Below are 20105 nucleotides of genomic sequence, written 5' to 3'. Positions count from 1 at the left end.
GAGGGAAGTAAAGTAGATGCAGCCATGATGAGTTGTTCTAAACTCCTGTGAGTATCGTAAACTGTTGTGCAGTGTTTTGGGGTTTGATAACTTCAGCATACTGTACATCTGCTTCAATTGGACTTCCTGGATCACATTTTAATATCTCACTAGCTGTGTCCTAATTCAGGAGTTGCATTCATCAGAGGCTTCATTTGAAGACTAGACTGTCCCATTTTGAAGGCTCCTTCAAATGTGGCGAGAATTGCATCCTTCTTTTCCTGGTCCAACCCATCCAAAATTCACTGCACGCCGGTAATGAAAGCAAACAACACTAACAGAGAGCCTGAAATGTAGGTAGAGCTAACAGTACAACTGTTAAAACTAAGGAGCTGAAAACCTCAAGTTTTAGTGAAAAAAAGTTGCATGTGTTCAAGGTTGCTAAGCGACGTGATGTAACGGTAAGGGCTGACACAAAGAAAAAATCTTCTGTAGCCCAGACCGTCTCGTTTCAGTTCGGTCTGTCATGGCTATGAAGGGCCATACCGTTGTAGACCGCATCCTCTGAAGGATGTGATCGCTGAATTGGAACAAAGCAACTGTCACCACTGACATTTTACATCCAAAAGGTGAAAGGTCTGCATCACTGTGACATAACATTCTGCAGAAACTCTTTTCTGGCTGTAACTCAAGAACAGAAGGGGACGTTGTTACCATATTTCACATTAGGTCTGATACTGAACTGGTGACACTGATCTTGGTGTCCACCTTGAGACTGTGGTGACTGTATAGATCCTCTGAAGATGTATGAGCAGCAAACATGTTTTAGAATTTGTAGCTTCCATGTTTGTCTACTGTCATGGCTACAACTTTGTGTTGTAAAGGACTCAGCCTCAATGATTTGTCTTGTAAGAGTTGAGCCTCCTCACTTCCTCTCCCTGGATGACAACCAGTACAGGAGGCCTCTTGTTTCTCTGGTCGTCCACCACAGGCTGATTGGATTTGATGATATTGAGCTTCGGGTGATTGTCGTTGCACCATGTGATGAAGCTCTCTATCAGTGCTCTGTGCTCCTCTGTAAAAAATCTCTTGAGTGAAAACAGCATGTTTCTCACTGGAATCTTAGCACCTTTTATTATTTTCCTTCAAAGGCTTCACTACATACAGTATATTATATGAGTCTGGGCAGACATGAATGTAAACTGCAGCGTGACTGACAACAACCATGAGGTGGTAATTCTGGTTTCTGGTGCAGTCATCAAGTCAGCATTTTAATTTCTCCAACACTGGTTTATTATCATACATTGAAATGTTAGCAATACCTTTTTCTTCAGCCACATCCTCTAGCTCAAGGAAATACTTGAAACACTGGGCATGTGGAGATATACTGCATGTACTGCATGTTCTGGGTCTGCCCAAAGTTGTCCTCCCACTTGGAGATGGCAGGTAGGCATCCCAGTCAGATGCCCCAAAGACTCAAACTGGCTCCTTTCAATATGAAGGGGCAAATTAAAGATGAGAGCAACCCATACTGGGAGGCAGACAACTGCGAGGTGGTAATTCTAGTTCTGTTATAGTTTCTATCATTGTTTGCCATGAGCTGAACCTTTTCTCTGGTTGATACATGTTTGTTGTCATAGTCTGTTATTCTCATGGCACAAGTAGAGGCATCATATCTGGTGAGGTTTTGTTTTCTCTTTCTTTTGTCTACACCACTGTTTCTTCTTCCTGCTTGGTTGAAAACATCAACAGTAGTATGTTTGGGCCTCTGATGTGGTTTCCTGAACCTTCAGTTGTCTGTTTTAGCTCTGCCTGTTGGTAACTCCTGGGTCCTCTGTGAGACTGTTGCTTATATATACTTATATACTTCTGTGGGGTCCACCATGAAAGGGAGAAAACCCTGTAGAAGAAGCCATCTGAGCTGCTCCCTGTGCCTCAGCCCACCAACAGTCTAACTACATTAGATACACTAAAACCTTTAAGGTCTTAGTACACTTCAAACACTCTGTGATCCTGTCCAAAGGTAAAAGTCACCACAGTCATAGGTGGGTCTGATAGAGAGGGGCAAGATATGATGAGTCATACAGAGAGGGTGCTGAGTCTCCTCAGAGGCATTCATGGTGTTACACTCAGTTGTACGTCACAGAAGTAGTTTTGTTAAAAACAAATATGAACCTGAGAAAGAAGTTAAATCCCTATCTAGTTTCACCTGTCCAGTCACTGTGTAAAGTCAGATTGTCTGTTTTGGAAAGTTACAAAAATCATTAGACAGTTCCATCAGGGGAAGAGGGTTTTTTCAGATCCCGCTGATACTGATCCAGCACTTTGTTTGAAGCATACTGAGGGCTTGAGACAAGGCCTGGATGAAATAACCATTTGACAAACAGACACTTCTTTTTCTAGTTTTATAACCTGACAGCACCACACATGCACGTGAATTATTCATGACCCTCACATCAACACCTCAGAAACACTAGCCCTCATTTCAGCCCAACCCAGGCATGATGCTTGCCTTAACCCCTCGCCTGGATGTCATCAATGATTGGCTTCACTCTGGGTTTTATTTCCTGGCTTAGTGTTGTAACACATGTAAATTCACAGAGATCAGTTGTTTTCTGAATCTGATTCTGGTTACACAGTCTGTAACTTCTGCCTCTAGAGGACATTGTGAAATACCATGGGATCATGGGAGTTCTTCCTGTTCACCACCATTGCTGTCATTGCAGCCAGCTTCTCCCAGTATAGGATTCCTTCAGGGTCATTGGTTTTATCCACTGGAGTTATCCACAGAGGTCTCCTCCTCTCCAAAACAAATGGACCCCAATTATTAAAACCAATAAAAACACTGAATACAACAGTTTCATCCTGTAGGGGCTGCAAGCCGGACAGACACTAACGTTTGCTCAGCTTGTTTCTCAGATAACTTATGATCCAGACTTTAAGGAGTTTTTTAAGGGCAACCGAATTATCCACAGAGGTGTCCTCCTCTCCAAAACAAACAGACCAGGTGATTATAACTGATGGAAACACTGAATAAAGCGGTTTGACGTTAAAATCAGTCTTTCTCCCATGCTGTTTGATGAACACAGGTTGCCTTAGAGGGGCTGCAAGCTGAGCTGCTGCTAATGTTTGCTCAGCTTGTTTCACTGAGAATTTAGGATCCAGATATTCAGGAGGTTACTAGCAGCCGAATTATCCACAGAGGTGTCTTCCTCTCCATAACAAATGGACCAGGGGATTAAAGCGTTTGGAGACACTGAATAAAGCAGTTTCAAATTAAAAATCAATCTTGCTCTAATACTGTTAATCAGGCACTGGACATCTCTGATTGGGAGCCAAGCTGCCATTAACATTTACTCAGCTTTTTTCTCTGATAACTAAAAAGTCAGTGTTGAGCTTCTGTCAGACAAACACAACACATGATCATAGAGGATATGATGTTATTGACAGGAGACCAAATGACACGTACTGCTACCATGATTAAAATCACAGATTTCTCTGGTTTGAGAATTGATGGAAACATTTGGGAGAATGTAAGAACACAACTCAACAACATATAGAACATAGGTATAGTTCTTTTTAGACATTTTATTGTAGAAAATTTATATATCATACCTTTTGACACAAATATTAAGATGATGCTAAACAGGAGACAACAACCCTGGGTGATCTACTCAAAAACCCAGTCCAGGTGCTGCCTGTTGCATGGTTCATGGACTTTATTTTGAAATATTTTCTAGTCATATTGGGGTAATTGAAGTGGCCAATGCCATTTATTGATCTGTTTATTCAGTTTAGTTTTGATTTTATCTAAATCAAGCATCAGCTCGGGCATCTGTGCCCCCTGAGTCTTCTAAACTGGAGCTGTAGCTTTGCTTTGGGCTGCTCCATACCACTGAGAGGCAACAACCTGGGGCACCATCCCCTCCAATACAGAATATCTGTATGTGACATACAGTTACAATGACCATCCACATATATCAGCTTCAAAAGGCATGCACACAGAGCAAACTCTTAAATACATTGCACCTTTTCAACATGATAATTGTTTTGCATGTCATTAAGAAAGTCACTTGAAAAGATTTAATGATAATGAATGTCTCAGGTTTCTGATCGGTGTGTTTTTGTGTCCAACAGGTGGAGGATGAACTCAACTCACCTGTGGTGCTGTTCAAGTTCTCCCAGGAAATGAGTGCTGGTGAGGGTCTCACTCTCTGGACCTGACTAACATGATGGAGACAGGACTGTGTTTTAATGTTGGAGCAGTAATGTACCACAGGATGTCAACCCTGTGGTGAATTAACATTACACATGTTTGAAAAAAAAGGGATCTGTATAATAATAAATTCTAAACTCAAAGGTCAACTTACTAATTTTTACTGCTTCATCAGAGATTGGAACTTGCTCAGTTGTCAGCACATGTACAGAACTGTGGTCATGTGATAACAGGTGGTTGTATGTACAGGGGGCCGGTTACCTCTGTCTGGTCATCCACTGACCTCTAGTCGACCATTGACCTCCTGCCTGTGGAGACTTGGATGGTTTTGGTCTGATGTTCACAGACAGCTGATGTTGTTCATCCAGTCTCTTATCCAGGGTCCACAGCTTTTACATGCGATGATGTCATGATGATGTCATACTCTTCCTCTCCTCTGTCTTTAGGGTAGATCAGCAGAGATCTTAAGATGCTAAATGGTTTGTTGTGACTTACGGACACTGGTTAGATGTTCTGAGTCCCCCTGGGAGGCCTCTTGTGGTGTCTGTGTCGGGGCGGATCTCTCATCATCCGCTCCTTGTACCTGTCTGCCTTACCTGGCCCTTGGACCCTCTGCCCCTCCCTCTCTCAATCTGCCTCCTCAGTGATAAGATGTGCTCTGTGTGGGAAGGTCCTGACTGATCATTCATGTTGGTAATAGTGGTTGGAGTCAAAGGTCTGTGTGAGTTGTTTTCCTCTACACTCTGGTCTTTAGCTGAAGAAGACCATGAGATGTACTTGAAAGCTCTGAAAAGCTAGTAAGTTGACCTTTTGAGCTTATTTTACTTTTTTTTACACTTTTCTCAAAGTCAAATAACAGTTTTGGGTGGTGATTATTAATTATTGAGATAATACCAAGTAGGGGTCGGTGATATATCGAATATACTCGATGTATCGCGGCTTGTTCCACGTGGGATGTATAACATGACAATATCGCGAACACCGATTATAAATTGTCACATAATTGGTTTAACACGCTGCATGAAGTTCTCTTTGGCGTCTCGTTCCTCTCGCTCTCTCCCTGTCACAGAAACGCATCCCCGCCCATTCTGAAGACATCGCATGTGTGACGTAGGTGAGGAGGCGTGTGTGAATGTATGTGGAGCGGAGGGAACTGAAAAGCGAAAAAAGTGAATCGCTTAAGCGAGTTTATCCGTATGTAGAAACGTTAACTGAAGATAGAGGCAGACGAATTGGTTCAGAAAAGAAACGGTATTGGACTGTCTACCTCGCGTGTGGCCGGCAGCTGCGTTGCTGCTACTGCAGCTCTGTCTTTCTACATACGGTTTACCTTGGCTTTTGTTTTCACTCGTTCACAGCAAGACACACACAGAGATCGAGAGCAAAAGAGAGAGAGAAAGAGCACCTGTAAAATACTGCCCTTCACCTGTTAAATTATCAACATAATTTTACTAACATTGGGTTTCTGCTATGACCGTCTAGTACATGTGGTCTCCTCTGTCTCTCCATGCAGTTGCTAAAATGGTTTAAAATAATATATATATATACAACTTTATATATATTTATATTTATAGATATATAGTTGTATATTTTTTTCATGTTTGTGTCATATTCATATAAAGACCAGACATTTAAACTATAGGCTAGCGAAAGGTGCCAGTTATACATAATGTTGCTGGTATCATATCAGTATGACTATCAACAAAGGTTTTCCTGTCTATTTTTGCTGGGAACCGCTCATCATAAGTGAAAAACAGGTGAGATGCTGAATCTCTAGATCACACAAAACAGCAGCGAAGCATGAGAGTGTCTCTTTATGCACCAAAGGGTTAAATCATGTGTTTATGAAGTTCTACACAGTGGATTTCAAATTATCACAATATATATCATGTATCACGATATAGCCTAAAAATGTTGTGATATTACTTTTAGGCCATTGCCCAGTCCTAATACAAAGATAATAATGTAATACATAAAAGAAACAGAATATTGTATTTTTGCTTTATTTCCCTTTGTGCTATGTTTTTAGCGTCCAGTGGGGGCTCAGTGGAGGGATACTGTGCTGGGGAGAAAGAGGTCCTGGATGCCTTCAACAGATGGGTGAGTGTTTTTTTTTTTTCTTCTATTCTATACTTTATATATTTGTGCCTATGCTAGTTAATACTGCACTAACTAATGTTTTATACACAGTGACAAGAAAAAGTAAGAGAACACTTTGGAATTATCTGCATTTCTGTATAAAATGTCCTAAAATATGATGAGATCATCTAAGTTATAGTGATGAACAAACAATCTGTTTCAACTAACAACACACAAATCATTGTGTTGTTCTTGTCCATATTGAAAACATGATTCAAACATTCACAGTGTGAACCTCGACTAATGACATGAACAGAAGCTAACTGGAGTGGGGAGTTATCAGACCTGGAGTCAGTCAGTGAAACCAGATTGGAGGTTTGGGTTAGAGACACTTTGACTTCTAAACAACACTCAGACACTTAAAGAAACATCAGCTGATGTGAACCAGACAGCACAACAAAGACCTCAGAGACTGAGGATGAAGTAGAGTTGATGAACATGAAGCTGAAAGGGTCACAGAGTTCAGATCTTCATCATTCCACAGTCACACAGACTGTCTACAGATGGAGATGATTCAGTGACGTGACGTCAGCTGACACTGCAGCAGCTCAACACAGATGAAGCTCAGAGACACAGCTGAAGGCTGAAAGGAACCATTGGAGCTGGTTCATATCTCTGTTCATGAGTCCACCACTCACACATCATGGAGCATGGAGTCCTGTTGCTATGGACACCACAGAGGAAGCTGCTGCATCACTGAGCTGAAGTTTGACTCTCCAGAACACAACTGGAACATGTTTGATGGACTGATGAGACTGAGGTTGGACTGTGTGAAGAACATCAGCTCTATGTGTGGTGTAAACAGATCTCTGCACACCAACATGAAAACATCCTCCCAGAGGTGAAGCAGGGTGGAGGGAGCATCATGATCTGGGTCTCTGCTGCCTCTGGACCTGTTTATCAAGGTCTCTTCCAGGATCATGTCAGGGTGTCTGTCCACCTGCTGAAGCTGAGGAGAAGCTGCTGATGCAGCAGGACAATGACCCTGAACATCAGAGTAAATCCACCTTCTGGAGCGGGCCAGTCAGAGCCCAGACCTGAATCCAGTAGAGATGCTGGTTTCAGGTTATTGGAGCCAAATGAGGTTCAACCAGTTATTAAATCCAAGGTTCACTGACTGTTTCCACCACAGCAGTGAATGTTTAATGGCTGTGTTCAATAAAGACAATGGATTGTAATTATTTGTGTGATATCAGGTCTATCAGGTATTTGAGACTTAGGTGATGATCAGATCACAGTTTATGACCAGTTAATGCAGAAAACCAGGTCCCTCTGAAGGATTAATGATTATGTGGAGTGCGAAAGGAATAGCTCATGGTGACAAATCCAGAGAATTATAAGGGGTTCAAGCAGCCCAGCAGGCCAGAGATGCTATGGAAACATGATGTCATTATGCCAAGGGCGTGGTTGTAAGCACACACAGCAGGTGTCATATCAGTTGATTAAAGATCGACTGAGATATAACTTGATTTCTTGTTCTGCACCTTTGCCGCCAATTTCAGTTGGTTTTCGCTTCCGATAATCAAAAATCCATACGATGAGTTTTGTGAGTCTTGGTCTGAAAGTCATCTGTGCCAACTTGGGTAAAGATTGGACAAAGGTTGTTCATGGTGTAGCAAATATAATGCTTTCCGATAAAATCCAAAATGTCTGCTGCATCAGTGAAGTTGTCTTGATCAGAAACAGGAATTGTGTTTTTAATGTGTCAATGTGTGACAAATGAATTAACTCAATGAAATTAAATTGCATGGAGTTAATAAAAACAAACTATTCTTGATGTTATGTCAGACAGCTTCTTCAATTTTAGCAGCTAAACCATGTCCACCGTGTTTTATCTTCATATCCCAGTGTCATACTCTTTAGAATATCACCATGGATTTATGGATGTTTAGCTGATAAGCACTTTCTATCACTTTGTGTCTAATGCAGGTTTAATCTGTCACTCTTCTTATTGTTCTTTTGTGAACAGTTTCAAAACATCAGGATCATACAAGGACATTCAGTAAATTAGCAGCACTTTTTCTGCGTGACAGCAAACGTTCAAAGAGTCAGAACTGAACTTTTTTCAGACAAAATAAAAACAGGCAGTTTTGTTGTCAGTGCTTTAAACACTTGCATCTTAAGTTGACCAACAATTCAGTTTATGTTTATCCTCTTTGTTTGTAGCTGGGTGAACAGCTCGCTCAGTTGGTTCCCACCAGTGGAGTAGATGTGGTGGAGCTTGAAGACGAGGGAACCTGTGTTCGCTTCAGCCCCCTCCTGACTGCTGCAGGTAACACAAACACAGACAAGCACAACATTCTGCCTTCATGTGTTTTTAATATTGTTAATATCAGTCATAGTGCAGTGCCCTTTCAAAATGTGCCTGTCGGTGCCCTGATGGGAGCAAACTCACAAAGCAACAGTCTGTGATGTCATCAGTTTATGTGAGGGTAAGGATTGGGGTTTTGGTATGTTAACTGACTTCTCCCTCCCACCCAGTCCTGGGCACCCAGCATAAGGATGTTGAGGACCTGGTGGAGAAGCTGATGGAGCTAGTGCCTGTGATGAGCTCCACAATGTGCCTCCGACAGGACTTCAGAGAGGAGACCCACCGACACGCAGCCACGCTCAGATACATGGAGGAGCTCAGCTGGCCTGGCCTGGGAGCTGTCCGGTAAGAGCTCTGCAGTAAACCATCTGCTTTACATGAAGAAAATAGAATCAATTTAATGAACATTCAGCTTTGAAGTCTCTGAGAAGATTCTTCCGATATCAGATCAGTCAGACCGGTACTCTAACCTCACATTTATTTTTCATTTATGCCAAGTGCATGAAGGGTTCAGAGCACAGATGAGGGTTTGAATCCAAGCTGAAGAACATGTCCAGGAGACATGAAGTTGATAAACTGATGATTTGATTTAATAAACTCCTCAGGTAGTCCATGTGGGTGAGGTAAGGACACTGATGAGTGGGAGAGGTTCAGTGGAAGTGAGCATAGGGTTTGATGATGGGGTTGTGACGGATGTGTGGTTGTTTAGGTACGAGCCGCAGGCTGAAGAGATGGATGAGAGCAGGAGGAAGCAGGAGCTGGAAAAAATTAACACCGAGCTGCTGAAGAAACTACAAGAGCTTGACACGGACATCATCTTCTCCACTGGTTAGTCCTGCTTCACACCATAGAGGCTTTTCAGCAGTGTGACTTACAGCATGGATGTTACTCTCGCCTTCTCTCTTCCTCTCTTCCCAGGTCCTGAGTTTGGAACAGAGGAGGGCTGTATCTTTATTGGCATGGTGACTGAGGACGTTGATGTTTCAGAATTGGTGGATACAATAGCTGCCTTGGGGAGGGACATAGAGGAGAGCGGAAGGGTAACTGCTATATTAATTTTATATGATACCTGAAGGTCATTGGACAGTATGGACATTGTGTAATTATAGCCCATCTTTCAATAAAGAAAGAATTGGATGAAATATTTTGTCTGACACCAGAAACGTAATGTTCTCTACAATTTTACATCAGGCCTAAGATTATTCTATTAGCTTCCAAATGAATCAAAGAATAAATAAATAAAGTGTTTTACAATAAAAGACTAAATAAAGACATAAAATAGAGACTCAACATAGAAATAATAGAAAGCTTCAGAGCTTCAATGAGGATTTTCCTTTTTATTGAAACAAAACAGCTATAGAATGCAATTATCACAAAAAATAAATGACAGCCATCGTCCTTACAAACAAATGAACTGATATGTAGGAGATGTTTAATCCCAGTGAAACTTTCATTCACATCATATCAATAATTTGTGTGTCAGATAAAGTAGTTGTTATTTCAGTGCATGATGTATGGTACATATCTAATTGAGAGTTAGGTAAATAGAAGTATAGGGTTGGACTTGGTAAATACCTAATATTACAGGACTTGGATTGAAATCAGGAACCAAGGTTTTCTTGTATCTCAGGAGAAGACCAGCAGGTGAAAGATAAGGACCTCGAACTGTAAGAGTTTCCATTATCCCTGCAGTATAATAGCAGTCAACACAGGCATGTAAGATGCTGTGGCCTGCAGTATGAGATCCAATAGCACCAACACAGAACACTCGCCCACATCACCATGAATTAATGTGTGATTTGAGACTTTCACTGCTCCACTTCTCCCTGTCCTGCTGAATATAGTGTCATCAAAAATTAAACATTTTGGACATTTGTTTGTCTATTTTGTGCTGATGTATTGTTTCACAACAGAAATGTATCATTGTTGTGACATGACCACTTCCTACAAGGCTGTCAGGCTGCTGGTTGATTTTAAAATCTTGATGCTTGTTTTAAAGGCCATACATGGTCTTGCACCTCAGTATCTCTCTGACGTGGTTGTGAGGTATGAACCAGCTTAGACCCCTCAGGTCAGCTTGAACAGGCCGTCTGGTTATTCCCTGGGTCTCCACAAAAACTGGTGAAACTGCTTCAGCTTTTATGCTCCATGCCGCTGGAACAGGCTGCCTAATGATATGAGAGGTGCTGCTACGCTATCATCTTTTGAATCTGAACTGGAAACTTTCCTTTTAGCTGCTCTTTCTAGTCGTCTGGTCGTCTTATTATTATTATTTTAATAATTACATTTTATTTCTACTTTTTAATATTTTTAATTTACATAATTACTTTTTTACTAATCGGTTGTTGGTCTTAATTATTTCATTTTCTTAATGGTTTTTAATTCATACGTATCATTTATGGGTCTGTTTTCATTTGTGTCTAATGTTTTATCTTTACACTATTCACATAGTTTTTGTGGTTGTAACTTCCTTGCTAATTCATGCTTTATGCAGCACATTGTGCTTCCACCTGGAATGAGATGTGTTGTATAAATAAAGCTTTGCTTTGCTAGATAGTTCAGGTGAAGGTCAGAGGGTCAGGTGCAGGAGTTTGATGATGGGAGAGCTCCAGGCTTCTCAGATCTTAGTGTTAACTCTGTCACAAATGACAGAAGTAAACCCATCAATCATCCATCTAGTGATCTAGAAAGGTGTCAGCTGCCAAATGACATCACACAGACGACACTGTCTGGAACAAATGAGCAATTACTGCATATCACCACAGGTGTCACCAAAGATAACCAAACTATATCACGATATCACATTTGTAAATAGTTATGACTCTCTCCTGTGCAGCTGTTGGAGAACATGACAGAGGTGGTGAGGAAAGGCATCCTGGAGGCAGAGCTGCAGCTACAGAAGGCCAATGAGGAGAAACTCATGGAGGAGGTGTGTGTGTGTGTGTGTGTGTGTGTGTGTACAGATGTAGTATGGTGGGTGGTCCTTAGTGTAGTAAAACTAACACGTGTGTTTGCTCTCTTGCTTCATAAATTGTGAGTGTGGTTTTGTGTGTTTAATTATACAAATCTAATCCACTGATATGATTGACTTCTTTGTGTGTGTGTGTGTGTGTGTGTGTGTGTGTGTGTGTGTGTGTGTGTGTGTGTGTGTGTGTGTGTGTGTTATAGGGGATGCTGAGGCAGCTTCCTCTGGTCGGCTCTGTTTTAAACTGGTTCTCTCCAGTTCAGAGCTCCATAAAGGGAAGGACCTTTAACCTGGCTGCAGGTATTGTGTGTCACTGTGTGATGAGACTCTAGTCTCTTTGAATAGAGGGAATTATCATAAATAAGAAGAATCATTTCTTTTTCATTTTAATTCAGATAGAAACACACTATTGACAAAAATAGTAAGTAATGAGTTTTAAGTATTCTGTTCCTCATTTGCACACATGCTGTGTCCTGAATGTTTGGATTGTAGCAGATAAGCTGTGAAGTAAGCTGAGAACTCAACACACTGCAACTTCAAAAAACACGTGCAAACACAAACAAATTCAGAAAACATTTTCATCAGTTTGATAACACGTGCTGCAAATACTCACAACAAAAGCAAATACACAAACGTGCTGCAAGTAGCACAGATGACAATGGAAGTGTTTCCAGGGGACATTAAAAAGTGATGAACCCGGCTTGGACGCACTTGGGCTCAAGTGGAAAAGTCAAAACAATCTCCTCTCTAACCTCTTCTCCTCGACCTTAATGGAAATAATCATGAGGTCGAGGAAAGATGTGAAAGAGAATTCATAAGGATTTAAGAAAAGACAACGGTGGTGCGGAGAGAATCCGACTGCCCTTACACTATGAATTTTTTTTTAACTAACTTTATTTATTTATTTTATATAACACATGGACGATAAATCCTCCTCTCCTCATCATTTAGAGAAGTGGAGCAGCTCTGATCATGGCTGCTGCTCAGATACTTATGCTCATTTCTCTCAGTTTAAACCTTCTTAAGAAAAAAGACTTCTCAGCTGCAGCCATGTTGTTCAATACTTTGTGACTTCTGAAGTTAAAGCATTGAACAACAAGTGTGTCCCAGCCTGGTTCACCACTTTTCCATGTTCCCTGTGAACACTAATTTTGTCATCTTATGTTATATACACTTACGTCTTCATGGACAAGTGGAGTGCATGTGAACAGCTTATGCTCAGTACATGTTAAAAACATACATACATGTGATATTTGGTGCTACATGCAGGCTGTAACCAAAGCCCTGTGTGCATAATGCTAATTAATTAGCTCTTATAAAAAGTATATATCAAAGTATGTAAATCAGTGTGTGTGTGTGTGTGTAACATACATGTACATGTTCATGGTGTGTGTACACAGGTTCCCTGGACTCCACAGAGGTAACATACTCCACCAAGGCCCAGGCAGGAAGGCCGTCCTTGCAGGACACTCCCACCTCCTCATCAAAGAGACTGCCAGGTAGGATTGTCTGGCAGAACTTTAGTTTTACCTCATTAATATGCAAATTAGTATCCTTGATGACAAACTATCATTGCTTTCAGCATACATGTTCTTTTGTCGTGGAGACCATGGTGGGACATAATCCCAGTGCCTCTTGTTTTATATTGTCTTTTATATTTTTTCTTTAAAGTAATCTGTAACTTTTCCACATGAAAACATGTAAAAACATCTAGACCTGTGTTCTACATGATGTTGAGTTGTGTTCTTACATTTTCCCAAATGTTTCCATCAATTCTCTAACCAGAGAAATCTGTGATTTTAATCATGGTAACAGTACGTGTCATTGGTCTCCTGTCAATGATATCATATCCTCTATGATCATGTGACAGTGTGTTTGTCTGACAGAAGCTCAACATTGACTTTTATCTAGTTTTAAGCCACATACACTTTTTACACCTTGGTGGTTTTCAGCTCTATATTTGAACCAGATGAAGGATTTTAGTCGTCGGACGTCTGGATCTGAAGTTATCAGAGAAACAAGCTGAGGAAATGTTAGACAGCTCAGCTCCCAGCTGCTGGAGACGTCCTGTCCTGTGTCACTGAAGAGCGTCTCTGAATCTCTGATTTTTAAAGTCAAACTGCTTTATTCAGTGTTTCTACTGGTTTTAATCCCCTGGTGTGTTTGTTATGGAGAGGAGGACACTAACCGCTGACACTGAAGGAATCCAAACCGGGAGGAGACTCCCATGATCCCACGCTGTTTCATGACATCACCTGACACTGTCTTTTATTATTGTTTTGATTGAGTGACCCTATAGAGGCAGAAGTTACAGACTGTGGGTTGAAACCACTTTGACAACCCTTGTTTTTGAAAGGTTCCAATAAATAAGTCTTGCTAAGTCATCTGTAGATGGTGCAACACAGCCAATAGGCTTCCATAGCGTCCTCCACTTTGGACTTTTCAGCTCGCTGTTCGTTAAGAGTTCAGCTCTGTTTGTGAAAGTTTTTTTTTTTTTTTTTTTTTTTTCTTAAGTAATTTTTTGGGCTTTTAATGCCTTTATTCTTGGAACAGTGAGAGAGGGACAGGAAAGTTGGGGAGAGAGAGAGGGGATGACATGCAGCAAAGAGACATAGGTTGGACCCAAACCCAGGCTGCTGCGCGTAGGACTAATGGTAGGCGCTCCACCAGGTGAGACACCGAGGCGTCCCCGTGAAACTTCAACTTGATGTGAAAACATTTTCACAGATATACTTCATCCCCATGAGCAGATCCACTGAAGCGGTGATTCTGTTGGATCAGATAGGAAGTTTTCTTTATCTACAGTGTGTTGATTTGTGTTTTTGTCACTTCAGGCTTTGCCGCAGGTTTTTTGACAGGCTTCTAAATATTGTCAGTGTGGAAACATTTGCCTCAACAGCAACACATATTTCCCTCTGCTGCTGCAGGTTAACCAACACTCACCTTGTTCACTTCCTGTCTTTATGTTTTCTCACAGGTCAGAGGTTATTCCAGCGCCCAGGGGCGAGCTCCGACTCCTTCAGTGAGACCAGCTCCATCGGACAAGCCGATGACACGACCAGGGAGGAGAGTGTCACTGTGAGCAGCAGCATCCACCCTCCCCCCACTCCACCTGCACCAGAGGACTCACACACTGGAAGTGACGTCTCACCTCAGGAAGTCCAGGAGTCCTCTGAGCAGGTGCAGGCACAGGTGGAGACTGAGGAGGCCTCAGAGGAAAGGCCGTCTGAAGACCAAGAGGTGGAGCAGAGCTTTAGATAGGACGAGTCTGTGCACGTGTCTTCCAGCTGTCCTCTAAATGGTGCCAGCCTAACAGATGTTTAAAAAGGGATTTCAGTGTGAATGTAACTTTTCCAGATGTGAAGGAAAACCGATGGAACTAGATCAGGCAGCGTGTCTCCGTCTGATGTGTCAGGTCAGAGAGGACCTCAGAGTTAAAAGAGAAATCCACCCATGGATACATTTACATTGTACCTGATGCATTCTACTGATTTAGTGATAGAGTTTTAATATATGTTTCCTCTGCCTGAAGTCTGATCGCTCACATTTTTCTTGCCATGTTTAATCACTCCTGTAGGGACATAAACAAGCTGTTTTCATTTCATTCATTCACCTATGACTTGTTAGTGAAATGAGCAGTGATGGGTCTGTTGAGGCTCCTGTCTGGGGGTGAACAGGTGTACCGTACCTGCCTCTGTATGATTGCTGCCTTTACACTGATGAGAAATGTTCTGCTGTCAAACACTACAAATATCTTTGACTCCTGTCATCTCTGGCTTACTGTGTATTCAAGAATACACTTGACCACAGGATGGAGTGAAGTGTTTCTGGGTGGATTTTTCCTTTAAACACAGGATGGAATAGAGTTCAGTGACTCTGTCTTGATTTTTACACTGATCTCTGTGTGTGTCCTGATCATAGAGCAGAGGAGTAGCCATATTGCACACTGATTTTTTTTAGATATAAAGAAAAATATGATTCTTTAATATTCCATTCACCTGAGCACTCAACTGGAAATAAAGCAGCTAAATATTTAAGCAATGAGTGCTGCAATTAAAATGTTTAGATTCCTCACTGTAAATAGTCTACACGCAAAATGTATTTAACTTGCCCAATTACTGACTATAATAATTTATGATCAAATTAATCTGTAGAGGAAGAGAAGTATTTAATTACAAATGGCTCCTAATGACAGCAGTCACCTGCTTCCAAGCTTCAAACACTCCCTTCATGTGTGCACTGCCCCGCAACACTGTGATGGATCGTTAGAGTCACTGCAGGAAAAATATAGTCCAAATATTCTGAGAAATCAAACATTATGAGGATGAAAAAAAAAATTCACAAAACGACAAGAATAAGGCCAGAGTTTTTCCATTAGAAACATCACAACATGAAAGAAAAAAAATACTAATGACATGCTATTACAAGATAAAACTGTCATTTTATATTAACTGGTCACATTATAAAAGTAAAACTGGCATTTTACAAAAAAATAATTTTAAGATGAAGTTGTTATTGTACAAGAAAAAGTTATGTGAGATAATTAGAGAGAGAGTTGTAACTTTACAAGGAAAGTAAAGAAATTCGTTGTAATTTTACAAAAACAGTTTTGATCTACAAGATGAAAAAGTCACATTACGAGACACAACTGTAATTTTATAAAGACCTGATGTTACAAGATAAAGATGTAATTTCATAAGAAAAATTCAGAGATAAATTCATAACTTTACAGGAAAAGGTGGTATTATGAGACTGGTCATGTTTTGAGACTGTGTACAGTAGATCACTGCCTGTGCACTGTTCACAGACACAGTTACTGTCGTTCCTGTTTCCACTGCAGTCATTTTATAAGTATACAGCTGTGCTCTCTGTGCACACTAGCCACATGATACCTGTGTCATTACATACAGTCACTGTGCAACAAGTGGGCTGTAATGTTGTCAGGTCTCACCCTGAGCTCAGTCTGACAGTGTGTAGCTACAGTTGGTGATAATGTGCTCAAACCTAAAACCTTCAGATCCTCCACGCTTCTCATTTAGTAAATGTCAGTACACTACTGTTCTGTTAACTACAGAGAATTCAAATATAACTATATCATAACATCATTAACGTATTCTCAAAATTAAACTTGTGATCGTAAAATTACAACATAGTTCCCATAATATCACCTTTTCTCCTAAAATTATCAGTCATAATGTTGCAACCTTTGCAAATTCTGACTTTTGTCAAAACATTAAGATCATTCTGAAACTCTCAGACTTCTTTACAACAGTGGCCCCAACACTCCATCACCACAACGTTATTCCCTTTACAGTTACAGCTGGGTTTAGAGTTATAACATGTGTTTAATTCTTCTGTAGATGTTTCTTATTTTGTGAGCAGCAAGAGGCCTCTTGCCGCAGAGGGGCAGGGCTTGTTATGTATTTACTGTATGTGGAATATTTCTTTTCTTTCTCAAAAACATCCTGCCAGTCTTCAGTCAGACTACTTCCTGTCCTGGACCACCCTCTGATTTTCAAGTGCAATGTTAGAGTGGCGTCCAGGTGTTGACCAGCTGCAACAGCGTGGCTGGTACCGTTTTCACCTTGTGAACAATATTATTGAAATCACAATATGACCAAGTGCAATATCCATATCTCAGGAGCTGCAGTTTTTTTTTTTTGATAAATGCTAAATGTGTCAAATGTGTGATCATAAATGGAGCATTTGGTGCTACAGAGACACCCCGGCTACAAATATTATTCTCCAGATGTCACAAAAATCATCATGTGTGTGTATAATTTTTGTGGCAATTTATGTGTTTCTTTCAGTGAAAATGAAATGCAGAAACTACTCTAAAACTAAACTCTAAACTATTCCCACTAAAATTGTGGCTCATTTCACAACATCTGCCAAAATAATCGCACTAAGGTTTTTTTTTTGCATATTGATCCGTGTGTGTGTGTCATCATGACAAAAGGTGTTCCTGGAGACACTGACTGTAGCAGCAACTTCCACAGAGGAGGTCCTGGCAGGTGTTTATATGTGTGTGGACAGGTTTTTGTCACAATCTGTAAGATACAGTCACAAAACTTTCAAAGATGGGTGTTGTCGGACCAATGCGTACTGAGTACTTGTGTAGCTAACTACAACTAAAAACAGACAGACACCCACCAGTATGGACTCACAAGGTGAAAACGATATCAGCCCCACTGTTGTAGCTGGTCATGTAGTAATAATTACTGAGTACTGGGATTGAGCAGCTGCTGTGATCCCATCACAGGATGGTCTGTGATGATGGATGGTCTCTTGGTTGTTATTTTGTTTGTTTGTGTCTCTTTTTTCCTTTCACTGTGTCGAACAAGCTCAGTTGATTGTGTGAGGCTTTGAAATTCACCCCCCCGACACCAACGTCCCATCTTTTGCTTCCCTTGGTATGAATAATAATCACAAGCAGCAAAGGCAGAGTCTCAGCACGTTGTGTGCACTTCAGTAACTTCCTGTAACATTCTGTTTTACATGACTGTACATTACTTTGTAGTGTGCCTATTACACCGGGACATTTTCAGAGGAAATCCTAAAGACCCTGATGCACTGTGTGGTCCCAGATGAAAATCAGTCAATGGTGAGACACACCAAAAACCGATCTGAGCTTTGGAAACCAAAGACAGTCTGCTCAGTGTAGCCACACCTACAAACCAACCAATCAGAACACAGTATGAAATGATGCAAACAGTGTCCGACATGACATTGTAACTGCTGGTATATGTGCCCTCAATACTGACATTACACTGTACAGTCTGATGGGTTGTAGTCGACCATCTCACACAGTGTAATGTGTAACAAACAGATTGTGTCGGGGCCTTAAAAGATAACTCACATTTTTGAACCTGGGCCTGATTTTCCATGTGTTTGGATGTAAATGATTGATAGGGACAAAAATCCTTACAATCAGAACAGTCGACCAGGCAACTAAAGCTAAACAGCTGCTACAACATAAACAACGGGGCGTTTGATCTGTGTCATTAAGCGTTCTTGTTCTTGCCAGCAACAGGTTCAGATTGTTACTCTAAGTGTCTGACAACAAGATTCTTACACAAAGCCACCAGACTCCAATGACTCCAAGGATAGACTGATGAGATCTTGATGGGCAAAGGTCAAGGTCACTGTGACATCACAAAACACCTTTTAGACATTACTCAAAACTTCACACAGAAATTACGACAAAATTTCACACAAATGTTTAATATTAGGGATGCAACCTGAAACTAGTCTGAGTGGCGGAGGGATACAACGATGAGGAGGTGATTCTAGTTTTGGAGAGCAGTGTTTCTTTGTTATATTACTGATCATCTGTGTTCTGGATGTCCACCTCTAGGAGAGTAGCCGCAGAACTAAATCATCTCCATTTATAGACAGTTCGTGTGACTGGACTGATGAAGATCTGAACTCTTTGAGATGAGCCTGTAAAACTTTCAGCTTTATGCTCAAACAAACACATGGGAAAATAAGGCCCAGGTGGCCTGAATCCACACTTGATATGAAACTGTGATGGGAACATGCAGAACATGCAAACTTCTGTAAAAAAAAAAACATGATGAGCAGCTTCTCATCATTGAGGGATTGTCAGTGTTTCATATATGATATTGGAGTCCAGTGGGAGTGAATGAGCCTCAGTAGATGTGGTAGGAATGGTTTTACCTGAATGTAAAACATTAAAACAAAAGGAAAATGTCCAACAATGAAAACTTGAAGACAGATGTGGCTGGACTGGCCCTGTAGTAGACTGAGGCAGGTGGTGGAACATTTACTGTAAAGAGTTATTAAAATGGTTTAATAAGGAATTAACACAGAGGAGATTACAAAAGCTTTATTGCACTTGTTCTGTAGATACTACTGTTCTTTATTTAATTTCTTAAATGGTGTAAATGAAGCAGATTAATGATTATTTTTGTCATGTGATTATAATGCAAAGTTGAATCAATAACTTTCTATGTTTGATGAAGAACTTTTGGTTTGATATGAAATGTCCTGCAGCTTTCACTGTCTGAATGATTGTATTTAATCAGCAGAATCCTTCCTCTTGAATATTTTCTACAATTAATTTACAGCACAGAAACACGTTTGTTGTGTACATTCTGTCTGTCAACAGATTAAATTGTAAGTTTTCTAGTCTGAATGTGAGGCCACGGCTTTCTGTAGTAGTTCAACCTCTCCAGCTGATTTTCAGTCTTCCTCTTGGTCAGTCAATGCGACTGGTGTGTCAATGATGCAGTTAGTCAGCATATGTTCTTAAATACACCTAACTGTAATTGTACTTGAGCCCCAGCACATAATGCACATGTAATGCATATATATGCACATATAATGACAAAATGAGATAATTACATAATGGAAAAGTGCTGTGTGTGTACATGTACACCTTGTAACAGAATTTTACAAATAAAAGGGTAATACTACAGCATATCTGTAATGGTGCTAGAAAAGGAGCCAAATGACTTTTGGAGTGGAATCTG

General features: G+C 40.7%; 1 protein-coding gene across 1 annotated transcript in view; it reads left to right on the top strand.

Moving 5' to 3' along the window:
* The window catches only part of pdxdc1 (pyridoxal dependent decarboxylase domain containing 1), a 31112-nt gene extending 15155 nt beyond the window's left edge, over nt 1-15957 (top strand). The window contains exons 13-22 of the mRNA XM_022764912.1: nt 4117-4177; nt 6225-6295; nt 8501-8606; nt 8816-8990; nt 9355-9473; nt 9564-9685; nt 11482-11574; nt 11814-11910; nt 13011-13109; nt 14588-15957. Of these exons, the coding sequence (XP_022620633.1) occupies nt 4117-4177; nt 6225-6295; nt 8501-8606; nt 8816-8990; nt 9355-9473; nt 9564-9685; nt 11482-11574; nt 11814-11910; nt 13011-13109; nt 14588-14871 (1227 nt within the window). The 3' untranslated portion in view covers nt 14872-15957. The remainder of the gene's footprint in view (nt 1-4116; nt 4178-6224; nt 6296-8500; nt 8607-8815; nt 8991-9354; nt 9474-9563; nt 9686-11481; nt 11575-11813; nt 11911-13010; nt 13110-14587) is intronic.
* Nucleotides 15958-20105: the final 4148 nt, after the last annotated feature.

This window comes from Seriola dumerili, unplaced genomic scaffold, assembly GCF_002260705.1.
Source record: "Seriola dumerili isolate Sdu_G_001 unplaced genomic scaffold, Sdu_1.0 BDQW01000609.1, whole genome shotgun sequence".
Classification (NCBI taxonomy): domain Eukaryota; kingdom Metazoa; phylum Chordata; class Actinopteri; order Carangiformes; family Carangidae; genus Seriola; species Seriola dumerili.
This window is presented reverse-complemented; position numbering and strand designations above follow the sequence as displayed.